This window comes from Helianthus annuus, chromosome 14, assembly GCF_002127325.2.
Source record: "Helianthus annuus cultivar XRQ/B chromosome 14, HanXRQr2.0-SUNRISE, whole genome shotgun sequence".
Lineage (NCBI taxonomy): Eukaryota > Viridiplantae > Streptophyta > Magnoliopsida > Asterales > Asteraceae > Helianthus > Helianthus annuus.
This window is the reverse complement of record NC_035446.2, coordinates 75,685,853-75,702,893: the sequence shown is the minus strand read 5'-3', so window position 1 is coordinate 75,702,893 and position 17,041 is coordinate 75,685,853. Positions and strand designations below refer to the sequence as shown.

Sequence of the window (17,041 nt, the reverse complement as noted above, 5' to 3'; positions counted from 1 at the left end):
CTGGATTGGTCCTTTCGTTTTCTCTTAACCTGATTAATCTGTTGACTGTTGCCTTTGCTATTTTAGTTGGCGATGATGTTGTAGGTCAGATCATTGTTTGACTTTGGATCATAGAGGATGGCAGGTGCATTTTTATATGCTTGCAACCTATGGTGCAGCCATGATAGCTTGAGACCTTTGTCTGAGCCTTACCGTGCTGGTATTCATCGACGGTATTCAATCTTGATTCCGATAAACACATTAGTTATATACTATTTCGTTTTTTTTATTTGATTTTCAGTTTCAATGTATTTGCTAGATTGTTCGTTTCTTAGAGATGTGTATGTCGTTGATGTTGAACAAAATAAAGCCAATACGTCGCCATGGCATGGCAGATATGGAGGATGGCAGGTTAGCACCTACAACCCCTATTGCAGCTTTGGTGGCTTCTGGCTTGGTCCTTTCTTTTTCTCTTAAACTGATTAAACCGTTGACTGTTGCCTTCGCTATTTTAGTTGGCGATGATGTTCTAGGTCTGATCATTGTTTGACGTGGCATCATAGAGGATGGCAGGTGCATTTTTGTATGCTTGCAACCTATGGTGCAGCTATGATAGCTTGAGACCTTTGTTTGAGCCTTACCGTGCTGGTATTCATAGACGGTATTTATGCTTGATTCCGATAAACCCATCAGTTATATACTATTTCGTTTTTTTTATTTGATTTTCAGTTTCAATGGTTTTGTTAGATTGTTCGTTTCTTAGAGTTGTGTATGTGGTCGATGTTGAACAAATTTTTTTTTTGTGCTTTTTGGTTTTAAATTTTTTGTCCATTTATTGTGAGTTGTTGATGTTACTGATTTTCATAGCCGATTAGGGTTTTAACTCAATTGTACAGTTTCTTTTTCATGGTCTCTAATTGTCCATTTTGATGTTTGGTTTATTTTTTTTTCTGTTATTTAGGGTATTAAAATCTTTGTTCGTGTATTGTTATTTGTTGATGTTACTGTTGTTTGTAGCCTATTAGGTGTTTAATTCCTTTGTACTTTTTCTTTCATATGGTCTGTAATAGTCAATGGTTTTGCTGATGGAGTGTATGTAATGTTGTCGAGCTGTCAGTGATGTTGTCTAAGTTATTGTTCTTTGTTGATCAGAGGTTTTTGTTGATTTTTCTTTCAAACAAAATAAACTTTTTGATTTTTATTGATTTCTGTAGATCTGATCATATTTATTGAAGTTACTAATTTTTGTTGATTTTTTTTTCATGTAAATCCCTAACTCCGTCATAACGAGCTGAATCCCACCATTCGTCAAGCAACAGAGGTTAGTTAAATCTTATACTTTTAATCCCACCATATTATTTTTTTAAAGTTTATTATATATAATTTTATATTTATGCTTTCTGTTCAGATTTTTTAATTAATAATATATTCTGATTGTTTTTTGTGTTATGGTTTTTTTTAATTAATAATTTATTTAATTTATTTTAATTGATATTGATTTTTATTGCAGTTTACTTAATTTATGAAATTTAATTTCTTTTTTAAAACCGTTTTTTCTATAAACAGAGTAATGTTTTTATGCTTAATTTATGAATTTGATAATATAAATATGTTTCTTTAATTAGAGATTTTTTCTATAATTAGGTTGCCGATATATTATTTAAAAAATATAGTTACTTCCTTTGTAGGTATGGTTCCAAATAACTCTTGATCTTCACTCCAATCTTCTTCCAAGAATACCATCGGTTTCCATATAACAATGATGTTCTTTAGTGGATCTACATATATAGATGCTTTTACATTCTTCACCGTCTTCATCTACATTTGGAACTTATTGAATCGATTTCTGAATTTCACATATCTCTCTACAAATCTGTAAGTTGTTTTTCTTAAATTCCTTCTTTAATAATGGTATCCCTTTACACGATTTTTTATTATGATGTATCATAATGGTTATATCATCGGTTGCCTCCATTTAATATAGATTTTTTAATAAAAGATACTTTTGATGAGGTTTGTTATATATAGATTGTCATTATAACATGTCGTTCACATTGTTTTTTATGTTGTTATTTATAATTTTTTAAATCATTCATCTGATGTGGTTTGTTTATGTAACCTGTTTTTTTAGATATTTCATACGGCAGAAAGTTCATCAAGGTATTTTTTGTTCATTTTGTTAGTTTATGTAACATTTCATATGTAGTATCTGTGTTTTTTTTTTCATGTTTTTTTGTTTTTTTTATCACACTAACATTAACATGTTACACTTTATTAACATCGAAATTTTTTTAATCAGTTTCAGAGGACCCTGGTTCTGTAGGCTAATGAATGTAGCAGATGAAGTTATTCTCGTAAATGATAAATGATTACATAAGTTATTTTTGTTATTTTATTTTTCTTATTATTAAATACAGTTTATTATTATTGAATAGTTTATATATTTTCATTGTAATTATAATTAACTTTGCAATTTTTTGTTTTATTAGTCCATTCCAGATGATGCTGCGGTCAAATTATGGGGTGTAGATAAAGGCCCTACAAATGTTATTATACACATTGAAGATGGCCGATTATTTAATTTATCTTTAAGCGTGCTAAAGGAAAGTTATTCTTTTTTCATGGTTGGTCCAATGTTGTAGAACATTTGCGACTAACCAAAGGCTGTTTGGTTGCATTTAATCCTCTAGATTGTACTACGTTTAAATTAACATATTTCGTTGATAGGGTTAGTCGTGGCTCTTTCTGGACGTATCTGCTCCCTCCATCATCTAATTTTTATGTAAGATAAATTCTATTTTTTATTTTTCTTAATGTGTTGATGTATTAATTTACTTATATTAAAACTAATTTGTTTTTTTCTTTTTTTATTATTCTCACAGGTCATTCCTGAATGTATCCTCCCAAAATATTATGATTATTCATCAAATGATGTAATCTCTACTGTACTTTTAGATAACAAAACGTTTAACGTTGTCATTGAAACGTCTGACGGTAAAGTTGGTTTTACTGTTGGTATTGACGTAATTGTCAATCAGTTACAGTTGAAGGCTGGTTGTTTTTTGTTATTTACAAAAGCTTTTGCTAATTTTTTCCATTTAAAATTTTTTGGAAAAAATGGTGTTGAAATGAATTTTCCTGATGTAGATGTCGATGAGGTAAGTTACATTTTGGTACTTAAATATATATTTTATATATGTTAATTTAATACATGTTATATATTTAATTTGCAGGCTGACGTTGCATCTATCGATGCTGAAAATGAAGTTGATGAACAAATACCTGGTGGTGTTCGTCGTTTTGTTCGTACTGCTTGTGAACGTTATTTTGTAAGTTTTAATATCATTTTACAAACCACTAAAAAATAAGTGTTACTATTTTTTGTTACTTAATAAACATTCTTCTTTTAGTTTCATATTTATTATTAATTTTATTTTTACAACAATACAGAGGATTCCTGATCCTGTATCACGGATGGCTAGACTTGATGAAGGTTTGAAAGATATCACCGTTAAGCTTATGCATCTAGATCCCCCACAACAATTTACTAACGGTACCAGACGTGAAAGAAAAACCGACGGAGGTTTTCGATACGCGTTAACCAGGTGGAAGAAGTTTATGAAAACATCTCGAATTAACGTCCGTGACAGGGTTCATTATTCTTTTGATGAAAATGAGCAGGTGTTGAGTGTTGAACTGGTTGTACCTTACGTTAGGTGTAGTCATTAGTTATATGACATTTAGGTCATGTTTTTTGCCTTTCATATGGTAGATATCAACATTTTATATGGTTTTGTTGGTTTATGACATTCGTTATGGTTTTCAATTTCAAATTATTACATTTTTTGCATCTCTTAATTGTGCTTTTAACCGCTCATTTGTTATTAGTTGAAAGTTTAATCTATATGTTAAGTAGTCATTTATTAAATTATATAAACCCTTAATTGATATATCTCTTTTACTATAGTGTTGTTATTATTATAAGATAGTATCGGATGCGATGGAAGTTGTTTTTAAGGTATCTTATTGATAATTTCTATATTGTGTATTGGCTTTGTTAGATATTTAGGTTAGAGCACTTTATGTTGTGGTAAATTGGATTAGAGGAGGTAGTTTTTTTTGTTTTGCATATTTCCAAAATTATCATTTTTTGTTTTGTTTTTATAAATGTTCATGATGCTTGAAGGGAATAATATTAGTCCGTAGTTAATCAACTTCAGTGAATGTTGCAGCCGATACTCCCTGCTGAAGGAAGAATGCCACCTAGGATAGGTAATGTTGGCACATGACATGTATAGCAAACAAACTTATTGAACATGGGGCTATTATCACTTATATAGTGTCATATTTGCAGGTATTTCTATTTCTTTGTTTTTTTTTTTTTTTTGACATTTTCACTTATCATTCATGTTTTTGAAATAAATCATAGCATTTGGTTAAATCTCAAAATGATTCCTTTTTATCATGGTGACAGTGAATGGGTAGAGTGGCATACCTGTCTACTTGCAAGTACAGATTATGCTTCAAGCTGTCTTGATCTCTTTGGAGGCAGATAAGTGGCTTTGGGAGGTATGAACAACAGAATTGATATATTTAGGGAAAATGTGGTTGAAAGATGATAACCCAACAGTTAAGGATCTCATTCTACAACTTCGATAAATCAGGGGGTTTTTTCAAATAATGCTTACTAGATGTTTGAAGACCGACAAATGTCCAAAGAAGCAACACTGTGGACATTTGTCCAAAGAACGACAAATGTTCACAGTGCTACTTATTTGGACATTTGTCGGTCTTCAAACATTTCGGAAGCATTATTTGAAAACACGCCTGCATTTATCGGAGCTGTAAAATGAGATCCTTCACTGTTGGGTTATCATCTTTCAATCCCATTTTCCCTAAATTTATCGATTTTGTTTTTCATGCAGGGATGTAATGAAATGATTTCTTTCAATTGAATAGACGGTCACTTGCATCCTCTCGAAGGGTTATGGAGTGTTTTATTGAAATCTTTTGTGTTTTATATTAAAATGCTAAAGTTGTTGTTGAAATATTATAAATAATACGGTTTTGGATGAAGCCGCACATCGCGCGGGCATTAACCTAGTTCTCAATATAGTAAGAATCATGCTTATGTGGATTCTTGCAGTGTGTTAGTTACAACTACTTAAGAATTGTCATCCCTATATATGATATATAATAAATGATATATATTGAACTTCTATACTGATATAAAATAAATACTATATGGTAAATTTGCTTTAGAATCTTAGTGACAGTTAAGGTTAAAGACTCAAACATGTAAGAGTGAGTATGCTTGCAATAACAATTTATATATATATAGCGTATATTTTGCTTGAATGACTCTATATATGCAATAAAAGAACAGTGGCTTCCATCCGATGACTAGGTTTAAAGTTAATGTCTTCTGTACTTTAACTTACCGAACTCTTATCTCATTATGTTTATAAGCCGGGGCGGCTTAATTTAACTCTATATTTGTATAACAAGCATTCCTGATCATTACATTACATTACATTCATCATAAAATAAAATGTGTTTACATATCATGTTGTACTTTTTTTTTTTAAATTTACACAATTGCACAACTCTTAATTATTGGGTGGAGACATTTTGACTGGTTAGTAAAACATTAAGCATTTCATCAACTGATCCATACAGTTACTGACCATAAAATGAATGATAAACTAACTAATGGAAAACGAGTACGACACTGTAAATTGTCCACTCCGCGGCAACGCGCGGGTTTCCCACTAATATTTTCTAAATTGTAACATTCTCATATTTACTTATCTTTTATTCTTTTATTACTGTGAACAAATCAATTTAACTCATTTTCTTTTATAACCCACAAAATATAAAAACAATTTTTTTAACGGTCAACAGAATCAATCCCGAACACTTTTGGGGTATCTACTGGACAAACGGAGTACTTCGAGAGTAACCCGAGTCCACCACCAATTCCAGGGAAAACCCGGTAATTCACCCGCACATAGGCACGACAGTGAAATTACCGGTAAAACTCGTTTGGCTCAAGGATCCAACCCAGGTTTATCATTGCCCACCAGTGCCTCACTCTGCACCAAGTGTCTCTCATGAGAAATGCAAGCCTCCACCACTTGATCTAGAGATCATTAGCTATATAAAAACCAATTAAAGTAATGTATATTGTACGAATATCTATTCATTTTTATTATAATTAATATAAACAAGAGTGTACTAATAATAATAATGTACCTATCATTACTCCTCCATAATGCAAAAAGATAAGACCTCAAAGAAGTTTGGGATTATATGTTAATACTAAAGATGGGATTTGTTTGTGAAGCAATTGACTGAATATCATATTAACGAATCCATATTCCCAATATGAGGGGAGATAAAAAGCGGTTTGGAAAAGGTAGAATGAATTATCACTATCTCATCATGATCCTCAACTTAAATAGTGTGAATTGAAAGTTTAAATGATAATTCAACTCGTGATAGACCGGTGGGTTTCAAGAATAAAAATCTTGAAAAATGGAGTAATTAATGAAAATGGTCAAGTCAAGGTATAGTAAAAAGGTCTTGTGGAAAAATATTGACGTGATGGTTTCAAAACAAGATTATGTACCTAAAAATAAAGAGATCTCAATATATATATATATATATATATATATATATATATATATATATATAGGTGATGGTTCAAATGAAAACCACTTTTATTGTGAAAACTCGAAAACTAACTAAAAAAGCCTAATAATAGTATTGAAAACAAGACGACACCATAAATCTTTTTTTATGTCATAAAATATATGCTCGAATATACTTGAATGAAAGATAAGAAAATTTGTGATCTTATGGTGCCATTTTTGTTTTAAAATGATAACGTATGGAGAAATGAGAAATGTTTGAAAAGTTATATATTTTTTGTTCCAATTTTACCCCTCCTTCATTAAAAGTCTTCCCTCCCTCCTTTTTAGTGGGTTTTAGTTAGTTTTCTAGTTTTCACAATAACTAGTGGTTTTCATTTGAACCTTCCCCTATATATATATATATATATATATATATATAGTGTGAGGTTCATTGGGGAACACTTAAAAAGTGGGGAACAGCGGGGAACCGACTCAAACGAACTCCGATTGGACTCATTTCAGTTGCGTTGGAACCGGCTCGTCGAACCCTAACTAGGATCTTTTAACCCTGAACCCTAAATCATAACCCCTAAACCCTAAATATATTAGGGTTTGGCTTTTAGGGTTTTTTCTTTAGGGTTTAGCTTTAGGGTTTAGCTTTAGGGTTTAGATTTAGTGTTTAGGGTTTAGCTTTAGGGTTTAGGGTTTAGCTTTAGGGTTTAGCTTTAGGGTTTAGCTTAGGGTTTAGCCTTTAGGGTTTAGTTTTTAGGGTTTATAGTTTAGATTGTACGTTTTTTCTTAGGTTTTAGCCTTATTTTTTAGCTTTAGGGTTTAGAGTTTAGGAGTTAGGATTTAGGGTTTAGGGTTAAAAGATCTTAGTTAGGGTTCGACGAGCCGGTTCCAACGCCGCTGGAATGAGTTCAATCGGAGTTCGTTTGAGCCGGTTCCCCGCTGTTCCCCAATTTTTAAGTGTTCCCCAATGAACCTTCCCCTATATATATATATATATATATATATATATATATATATATATATATATATATATATATATATATATATATATATATATATATATGAGGATAAGGATTATGTGAGAAATAGTAGGCTATTTGAGAAACTTAAGAAGCATTCTGGACCACACTTTTCCTTAAGCAAAAAAATGTAAAAAAAATGCATTTTTTTTTTTTTGGAAAAATCGCAGGTTTTTCTTTAAGAATTTAATTTATTATTATTTCTTTTTTAAATTTTTTTTTGTGATTTACACACATGTGTATATTGTTAATCTTTTTAGCTATACATATATGTATATTGTCAATTATACATATATGTATATACATGTTTAAAATTGAAAAATAAGTGTTATTTAGGATTTAGCATTAGCATTAGGGTTTAGTTTTAACTTTTGGGTTTAGCTTTATCTTTAGGGTTTGCATCAGGGTTTAGTATTAAGGGTTTAGCTTTAGGGTTTAGTTTTAGCTTTAGGGTTTAGCATTAGGGTTTAGAATTAGGGTTTAGCTTTAGGGTTTAGCATTAGGGTTTAGAATTAGGGTTTAACTTTAGGGTTTAGGGTTTACGGTTTAGCATTAAGGTTTAACTTTAGTGTTTATGGTATAAGGTTTAAGATTTATAACACATATTTTTTCAATTTTAAACATGTATATACATATATGTATAATTGTCAATATGTATAGTTAAAAGATTAACAATATACACATGTGTATAAATCCCTATTTTTTTTAAAAATAAAAAAAAATAAAAAATTTAATCCTTAAAGAAAAGGAAAATTGGTTTTTAATAAACCAACCTTTGTCCCATTGGTAAATAATAATCTTACCTACGTAATTGGTATACAATAATCCTACCTATCAACATGTTGGTACTCAATGAACTTCCGTTAATTTTTTTTAACTGAAGTTAATTTTTAAGTTTTATTTCTTACACAAAAAGTCCCTGTAGTTGTAATTTACTAGTTTTAACTATTTTATAAAATAAAAAAAACCTCAAGGGACTGTAATTTACTAGTTTTAAAATAGTTCAAACTAGTAAATTACAACTACAGGGACTGTTTGTGTAATAAATAAAACTTAAAAACTAACTTCAGTTAAAAAATATTAACGGGAGTTCATTGAGTACCAACATGTTGATAGGTAGGATTATTGTATACCAATTACGTAGGTAAGATTATTATTTACCAACGGGACAAATATTGGTTTATTAAAAACCAATTTTCCTAAAGAAAAAGCTGCAATTTTTCAAAAAAAAAAAATGCATTTTTTTCACCTTTTTTTGCATTTTTTGCATAGGGAAAATGTGTGGTCCAGATTGCTTCTCAAGTTTCTCAAATAGGGTGGACTTCTCTTAGGATCCCTACCCTATATATATATATATATATATATATATATATATATATATATATATATATATATATATATATATATATATATATATATATATATATAAGGTGCACAACTATTTTATAAGATAGACTCATTAAATGATTAAAGTTCATTAATTTGAATAGTAAAAATAAATAATAAACTCATTAAATGATTTGTTGAAATTACCTTTGTATCCTTTATTCTTTTTATTCCTAATTTGTAATTTCTTCTCATTTGAACTCTCCAATATATATATATATATATATATATATATATATATATATATATATATATATATATAGGGAGGGGCTCATGCGAGATCTATTTATTGCGAGAACCAATGTAAACACAACCTAAAATAGCTAAAAAAACCAAAAAACCTAAAAAAGCCTAACCCCACCCCCCCCAAAAAAAAAAAAAAAACCTAACCCCCCCCCCCCAAGCTAAATGCTAAAAACTAAAACCCCCAAAAAACCTAAAAAAACCCTAACCCCCCCCCCCCAAGCTAAAATGCTAAAAACTAAACCCCCAAAAAACCTAAAAAAATCTAAAAAAAATTCTAATTTTTTTTTTAATATTTTTTATGCTCAAATCGCTACTTTTAGTGGCCAAAAAAAAATTTTTTTTTTGCTTCGAAAAGTAGCGATTTTTATATAAAAAATATTAAAAATTTTGTGTGATTTTTAGCTATTTTTAGGCATTTTTGGTTGTGTTCACATTGGTTCTCGTGGTTCTCGCAATAAGAGGTGGTTCTCGCATGATCTTCTCCCACATATATATATATATATATATATATATATATATAATGTATTAAAATACATGGAATCGAAACAACATCGATGATGATTTTGTATATGTAGAGCGCTTGAAATAATGAAAATGATAAGGATCAGAACTAAGATTTGGCTGATAAATAAAATGTAAAATGATTGGCCAAAATGGAAAAATTCAAATGAGGCAGAATCAAAATCTTCTAACGAATTTAAAAGCTTTAGGACAACTTATCCATACATCTAAAAGTTGTAAGATATGTTAGACACATATGAGGAGAAATATTAGGAACAATTGGTGGCAAATGTATATTCATAAATACTCGTAATTAATTATGAGGAGAAATATTCTCCTGTGGGGAAGCAACAACGTTTTTAGTCTTGGTAATATAAGAGAGAATTGATCCACGTCTATTGGATGTTATAGTATCTTGAATATACGATAATGAAATTTACATGGAATCCTTACAGGATTTGGATTATCAAATTCATGTAAACTAAGTTCCCGAGAAGGATATAATTGAAGTATATAGATTTGGATTCAAAGACATTGTATTAGTGTATAAGTTGATGAATTGAATAGACCTGGAACTCATGATGAGTTTCCTGGGGGTAATTTAGTGCTAAAAAATAAACACATTAAGTATGTAATTCCTGTGCCCCAATAACCATATGGTGATTATAATATCTCAATAAAGTATGTACAAGATGCCACAATATGGGATAAAAATTAAACAATTTTTTGAATTATTTGATTATGATATAAAAAATGGTGTGCTGAATGATGAAGTTTATGTGACAAAACTCTTGATGAATATGTCCATGCCGGAATATAAAGCATGGAGCATTTAAACTAATAGCTCGATAAATATATTATATGAATGTAACAAGTTCTATATATGGACTAAAATAGCCGAGTCAAACGTGGTATAATCATCTCGATGATTATATTGAAAGAAGGATATATGAATATGATGCACTCGATCCATGTGTTTTATTAGATCAACACTATCATGTTTAGAAATATTATAATATATGTTGATGATAGCATTGTATCTTCTGAAAGATGATATGTTGGCCGAGCATTTGTATAATGATACAACAAAACTACATCCAAAAGATGTTGTGGTATTTTAATATGTCAAAGTCCATCTCTCTCTAAGCGGTTGTTTGGTTCGCATAATATTCGTGAAACAGTTTGAATGTTTTAATGAAACTGGAATTTGAAGGAAATAGAATTAATTCCAATGAAAAACTGTGATGTATTTGGTTTGTAAAATTGTTAAGGGAAATAAAATTTGATAAAAAACACGGTTACTAAATTACCCTCCATGAATTATCTCCCACCCATTTTCCAAAATAGCTCCATCTAATATGCAGGCCACCTCATCTGTAATATTTTGTTTAGATTAACATCATACGTCACTTTATGTGGGTGTTACAAACAATTTAAATAGTAGTTGTTAATTTATGTGGATTATTGGATTTTTCTTTTTAATTTAGTCAATTATGTGTTTCATTGAATCTCGATTATGGCCTAGATATTAAATTCATTTTAGTTTAGTCATAATATTAGACTACATGGTATGGTGATGGACCATCATTGTAGGATGATCCGCCACGTAGGCGCCATGTCACATTCTTCTCTAAGATGGTCCATCCTCCAAAACTAGAAGGCATGATAGGATGATCCTAATCATAGTCCTCCACCACTTTTTATGTTTTTTTTATTTTTTTTAGTATTCTATTTTTTTTAACATTTAACAAATATACTAATAAAATATTTTCATTAATATTAAATCCACATTACATAAATATTAAAAAAAAAATACATAAACTTAAAAAAAAAGACTTAATAAAAATAAACATGAAGTTAAATAATTTGGTGTTTTTTCATGATGTCGTGTTGTAATTTTTTCAACATCGAACGTTTCGTCTCGGGTTCGTCCTCGACATTCATCATCATTATTTCCCATTCCTTAAGCCGAATTTTTTCATCGGAGATTCGGATTTTCTCATTCGACAATCGGACCTTCTCTTTTAACTTTTCGTCCGATGCACGACTTTTTTCTTCGACGGCCCGCTCCTTCGTCTTCGTCTTTTGAGCCGAGATGTCGTTGTACACTTTTAGGTGTTCCATAAACTCAAGCATGTTCGGGTCCACCTTTTCCTTTTCTTTTCCCTTGGCCCGCTCCTTCTTTGTTTTGTCTCGGCCCGGTGGACGCTCGGGTTCACGTACGTTATACTCGTCTTCGTCATAGTCGGCGTCATCATTTAAGTTAATGTGACACCTCGCGTCCGATCCACCGGCGCTTAAACTACCCGTTTCCGATGTTTTTTGGCGTTTCGCCATCGCCACCTCGTTAGGAATGGGCGCCCATTTTGGGTCGTCTTTTACAACCATCCACGCGCGAACGTGAGGAAAGTTGGAACCATGATTATGTTGCTTATACTTTTCCAATGCCATTTTGAATACATCCTCGTCGTTCCACCCGCTACGACAGTCACTTGTATATAATTTGTTATACTCCTCGCAAAACCGATTAATGGCCGAGTTCAATTTTCGCCACTTCGAGGAAACCGAGTCGATATCTCTATACGGGCCTTGGTCCATCATGGCGAGAAACTTGGCCAATACCTTGGACCAAAACCCGTCACCCGGTTGGTTATTACCTATAAAAAAACAAACAAAGAAAATTAAAAAAACAAAACAAACTTTAAAACAAAAAAAAAAAAAAAACTTACTGTTAAGAAAAAAAAAATAAAAAATTTAAAACTGTTAAGCCTAATAAAAAACTAAACTTAAAAACTAATAAACTTAAACAAAAAATAAACTTTAAAACTAAAATATAAACCCACTGTTAAGAAAAAAAAAATTAAAATTTTAAAAATTTAAACTTTAAAAATTTAAACTTTAAAAATTTAAACTTTAAAAAATGTAAACTTTAAAAAGATGTAAACTTTAAAAAAGTACGAACCTTTTACCGGGTTGTCGGAAGTGCCAATGAAAGCCTTGGCTAAGGCTTCTTCTTCGATTGGGGTCCACTTAATCGCCTTCGGTTTCGACGTTTGATCACCCACTACTTGTTTGCCTTTGTTTCGTTTTCCTTTCCCTTTAGGCGGTTGGGTTTCAGGCACAATCTCCACATCGTCTTCGGGTTCGGATTGGGTCGAGATCGGTTGAGGTTGAACGGGGGGTGTGGGGATCGGTTGACGTTGAACGGGGGGTGTGGGGATCGGTTGACGTTGAACAGGTGGGAAGTTCCAAGCACCCCGCATCATCATTTGTTGAAGAGCTTGATTTTGGGAGATTTGAGTGAATTGGTTTGGCGATTGTTGGAATGAAGCAAACGCGTTCGATGAATATTGGGAGAATTGGTTCGGTTCTAGCGTTGGATAATATCCCGGAACCGAAAAAACATTTGGTTGGGTCGGATTGTTGGGAGTATTCGGGTTGTTCGAAGTGTTCGGGTTCTCCGGGTTGTTGAACGGATCCATGAAAATTATGTGGAAGAAGGTTGAGAGAATAGTGGAAGGAGTGTAAAAATTATATGAGAAAGAGGTGAATTGTTGAGGTTAATTTGGTGTTTGATAGTGAAAATGGAAGTAATATTTATATATTTTAAAAATTGACCGTTTGGCATTTTCCCCAATTTGGTATTTTTGTTTTTTTTATTTAGTAACGGTCAAAAAAATTGAGGGGACCCACTATTTTTGCATCGTCGCAAACGGCAACATATGGACGGAGAGGACGGCGACGGTAGGGGGCGGCACGGTGTTTGGATCGTCGCCGACCCGCGACGGGCCGGGGCCGACCCCCATACCGTGTAGCCTTATAGCAGAACATGTATGGTCTCTTTTTTAAGAGTCCGCCACTTTCATAAATGCTTTAAGCTCAGACATATATTGTTCGTTTGCATATGTTCGGTTATAGTTTCTAAGAGTGGAGGGTATGGGGGCCGGCCTTGGCCCGGCATCGCACCCCCACACCGCCCCCCATAGGCTTGTCCCGTCTTCTCCGGCTCCCCAACAACGTGCTCGACGGACCTGGTTCTCTCTCCTCTCTCTTCTTTCTCTCTCCTCTCTCTCTAAAATCAAATCCATTTAATATTTTTTAATTGTTTTTATAAATAGTGTGGGGCCCCATCCTCCACCCCTTGGTCCATCCCCTTTAGGTCCATCCTCACTCCCGGTGACGTGGCGGCCTACGTGGCGGCCCATCTTCATGGGGATGACCCTCCCCATACCCTCCAGTCTAAGATTTTCTTGGACGGCACTTCGTGATTTGTGTTGCTACCAATGTCGAATTTGGTTTTTTGAAATGGTAGTATAGAAGAAGACCATGGTTGGACAACATTTCAAGAGAGGCTAGAACGATGCGATGGTGAATCAAAGAAGAGGATATTGGTGGTGATGACTGATGAATTAAAGAAGAAGATGGCTAGACATGAAGAAGAAGAAAATTACATGTTTTTGTTTTGGGGCGTATTGGATTTATATTTTGCAAGGGCTTTTAGGTAATCCTCTTTGAATTCCTTGGAAATTTGAATATTCCATCATGTGTGTGGAGGTCATCACATTTGACGGCGCATGATTTCGTCTCCAGCGCTTCCGATTTCCAGACATTCTCTGTTGTACCTGGTGATGAAGTCTTCGATACCTTCATTTTCTTTACGCCAAATGTTCAAGACATCTGCTGGATCTCTCGTGTACCTTCGTTGTTGGCTCAGGTATGATAGAAATTTCTCTTGGAAATCCATCCAAGACTTGATTTCCCCCGCTGGTAAGCTATCAAACCATGCGCGTGCTGCGCCCACGAAGGTTTGAACAAATAGATGACACCATACTGGTAATGACCATCCTCCCATAACGCCTACGCTTGTGAATACTTGGAGATGGTCATCTGGGTCTGTGAGACCATTGTATTTCCCACGTTGTGTGGCAGCTTTGTTTTCTCTAACGGATCCATAGCAATTTCTTTGATGAATTATGATTTATCAGCTACGCCATCTGGACGGTAGCTTAAGGGGAAATGTTCTGCTGCCGGATTATACCCTGCGCGGGGGGGGGGGGGGGGTGGTTGTATGACTCTTGATTCGGTGGAAGCCTGCTGAAAACAGAGGTCTCTTCTTGTCTGTATGTGGAATCCTCATCTTCAGTGTTGTGCTCCCATTCTTTATTGATGTTCCGCGGCCCTAGTCGGCTGCTCATTGGGGACTTCCTCTATTGATGACTGTGCTCTTCATAATTACTCTCCGTCTCCCCATAAGTGTCGCGTGTGTCATGCGTGCTTTGCCTTCTTATCGTTGATGACCTTTCATGTTGTTAGGTCCGCGCGTGCGCGTGCTGCGGAGTCTGATTGCTCACCTGACGTGTAGCCGGAGTTACGAAAAGAGACGGTTGTACTTGCGCTTGGATCAATGCTTGTTGTGCGCTCAGCTGCGCATAAATTAAGTTCAGTGTTGCTTGCGACTTTGTATACCAAGAAGTGAGAGTTTCTCCTTCTGGTAACCCTAGTAATGTATAGACGTTTGGTTGTGCTGGGGCCGATGGACCAGTGCCATGGCTTGTATTTTGTGTGCCGGGAGTCGTCTGTTAGATTACCTGGGTGGCACTTCCAAAGATGTTGGTGACTCCGGCGCTTGTGAACTCTTTTCCGACGGGCTCATCCGTTTGGTGGCTTTGGACGTGCACGTTGTCCACTGCCTTGCCAAACAGAGAGTTTTCTCCGTCGATCTGAAAAGAGGGGTTTGGTTCAGCCATTGATGAGTGTTTTCAAAGAGAAAAGAGATGAAAATGGTTGTAAAAAATGAGGTGGGCGCCAATAATGAAACACTGGTTAACACTAGGTTACCCCAGCTGGTCGTCTCGTGAGGTAAGGTTCAATCTCTTCCTCCACTCACCATTAGCTGAATCTCCTGCAAAACAGAACACCGGTGACTCGCCACAAGGAGGGGAATAGGGAGGTTCTCCTTGTGACCACCCTCCAGCATGAGAATAACTATTGTTCTGAGGAAATATTGTGTGTTCAGAGTAAAGAGTGAGAGAGCTGAATCCATAAACCTGGAGGTGGAGTCCTCTTTATAGCCGAAGGATGAAGGAGGAGGAGGAGACCTGCCAGCTAGCCAGTAGGTGCCAACTATCCGACCAAGGGGAATATCCTTTCTGTCCCCTCTGCTATCGCCAATCTAGTGGATGACATAGCGCGTGCTTACTTGTTTTAGCTGGGCGCCTGCTAGTACTGGCTGTCGGCATGTCCTCCAAAGATCTTGCAGTCGTGGTTGGCGTCCATCCATAAGTGACACGTGTTCGTCCTTTTTTCTGAAGGAGCATCTTCCTTGTCACTGTCGATTCCTTCCAGAAGACTCTAGAAGTTTCTGGATGCACTCGGGTAATGTGGACGCCATGCTAGAAAGGTGGTGTCGTCCTCGTGCCATGTGTGCACTGATTTGGGACCATACCTCTTCACTCACCAAAACTTATAACCTAGTATGAATCTATTATGTGATATAGACAATCACCAAGAATCATATGAAGCAACAAAAGTTAATAAAACAATTTAAAGCATACAGATACATTAAACCTAAATAACAAACCGACTACTTTTATCAGCGATCCATAAATAACTAATTAAACATAATAAAAGTCAAAACATCATAAATCCATCATCACAGTCCAGGTAGTAACAGAAATCTAGCCAAGCATAGTCATGAAAAACATGAAAACTAGAGTAATTTTAATCTCAAGAAACATGGTTAAAGAATTAAGAAACAAGAACGAAGAACCCTGATATTCGCTAAAATACACATACTTTATTCCCCCATTTTACCCCCATTTTACGCGTTTTCGGCCATAAAACCAAGGATTAGACACTTAATCATGTATATTTTGTTTACAGGCCTCAAACAGCGTGTCAAACAAGAAGATGAAGAAAACGAGGATTTTCCGAGCGAGACGGCAGAATTACGAAGATTTTGTGAAGAAGTCTGCAGCTTTTGGCACGCCCGTGCCAACATCAGCACGCCCATGCCGATCCGATGATCAGGCCAAGCTCGGAGATGCACTGCCAGTGCAATCAGCAGTGCCGACAATCCTCGGAAATGCACGACCGTGCATTGGGTGGAACGATCGTGCCGGTTTGATGTTCTCGGAAGCACTGCCAGTGCAGTTGGCAGTGTTGGCCACTTCTCGGAGACGCACTACCGTGCGTCGGATGGCATGACCGTGCTGATCTGAAGACCGGTCCAAAGTCTGCTGACGTCACAAGATTTGCTGAACA

General features: G+C 34.5%; 1 protein-coding gene across 1 annotated transcript; it reads right to left on the bottom strand.

Annotated features, from left to right (window-relative positions):
* Nucleotides 1–11,635: 11,635 nt before the first annotated feature.
* On the bottom strand, nt 11,636–13,381 carry LOC110906797. The gene is made up of 2 exons (XM_022151874.2): nt 12,741–13,381; nt 11,636–12,435 (listed from the first exon to the last, which is right to left on the bottom strand). The coding sequence occupies exons 1-2, from the start codon at nt 13,258–13,260 to the stop codon at nt 11,636–11,638; spliced, it is 1,320 nt and encodes a 439-aa protein (XP_022007566.1). The 5' UTR covers nt 13,261–13,381.
* Nucleotides 13,382–17,041: the final 3,660 nt, after the last annotated feature.

Coding starts and splice junctions, on each gene's coding strand:
- LOC110906797 (XM_022151874.2), bottom strand. CDS start 13,260: ATGGATCCGTTCAACAACCCGGAGAACCCGAACACTTCGAACAACCCG. Junction 12,436..12,740: donor TTCCGACAACCCGGTAAAAG/GTTCGTACTTTT, acceptor GTTTTTTTATAG/GTAATAACCAACCGGGTGAC.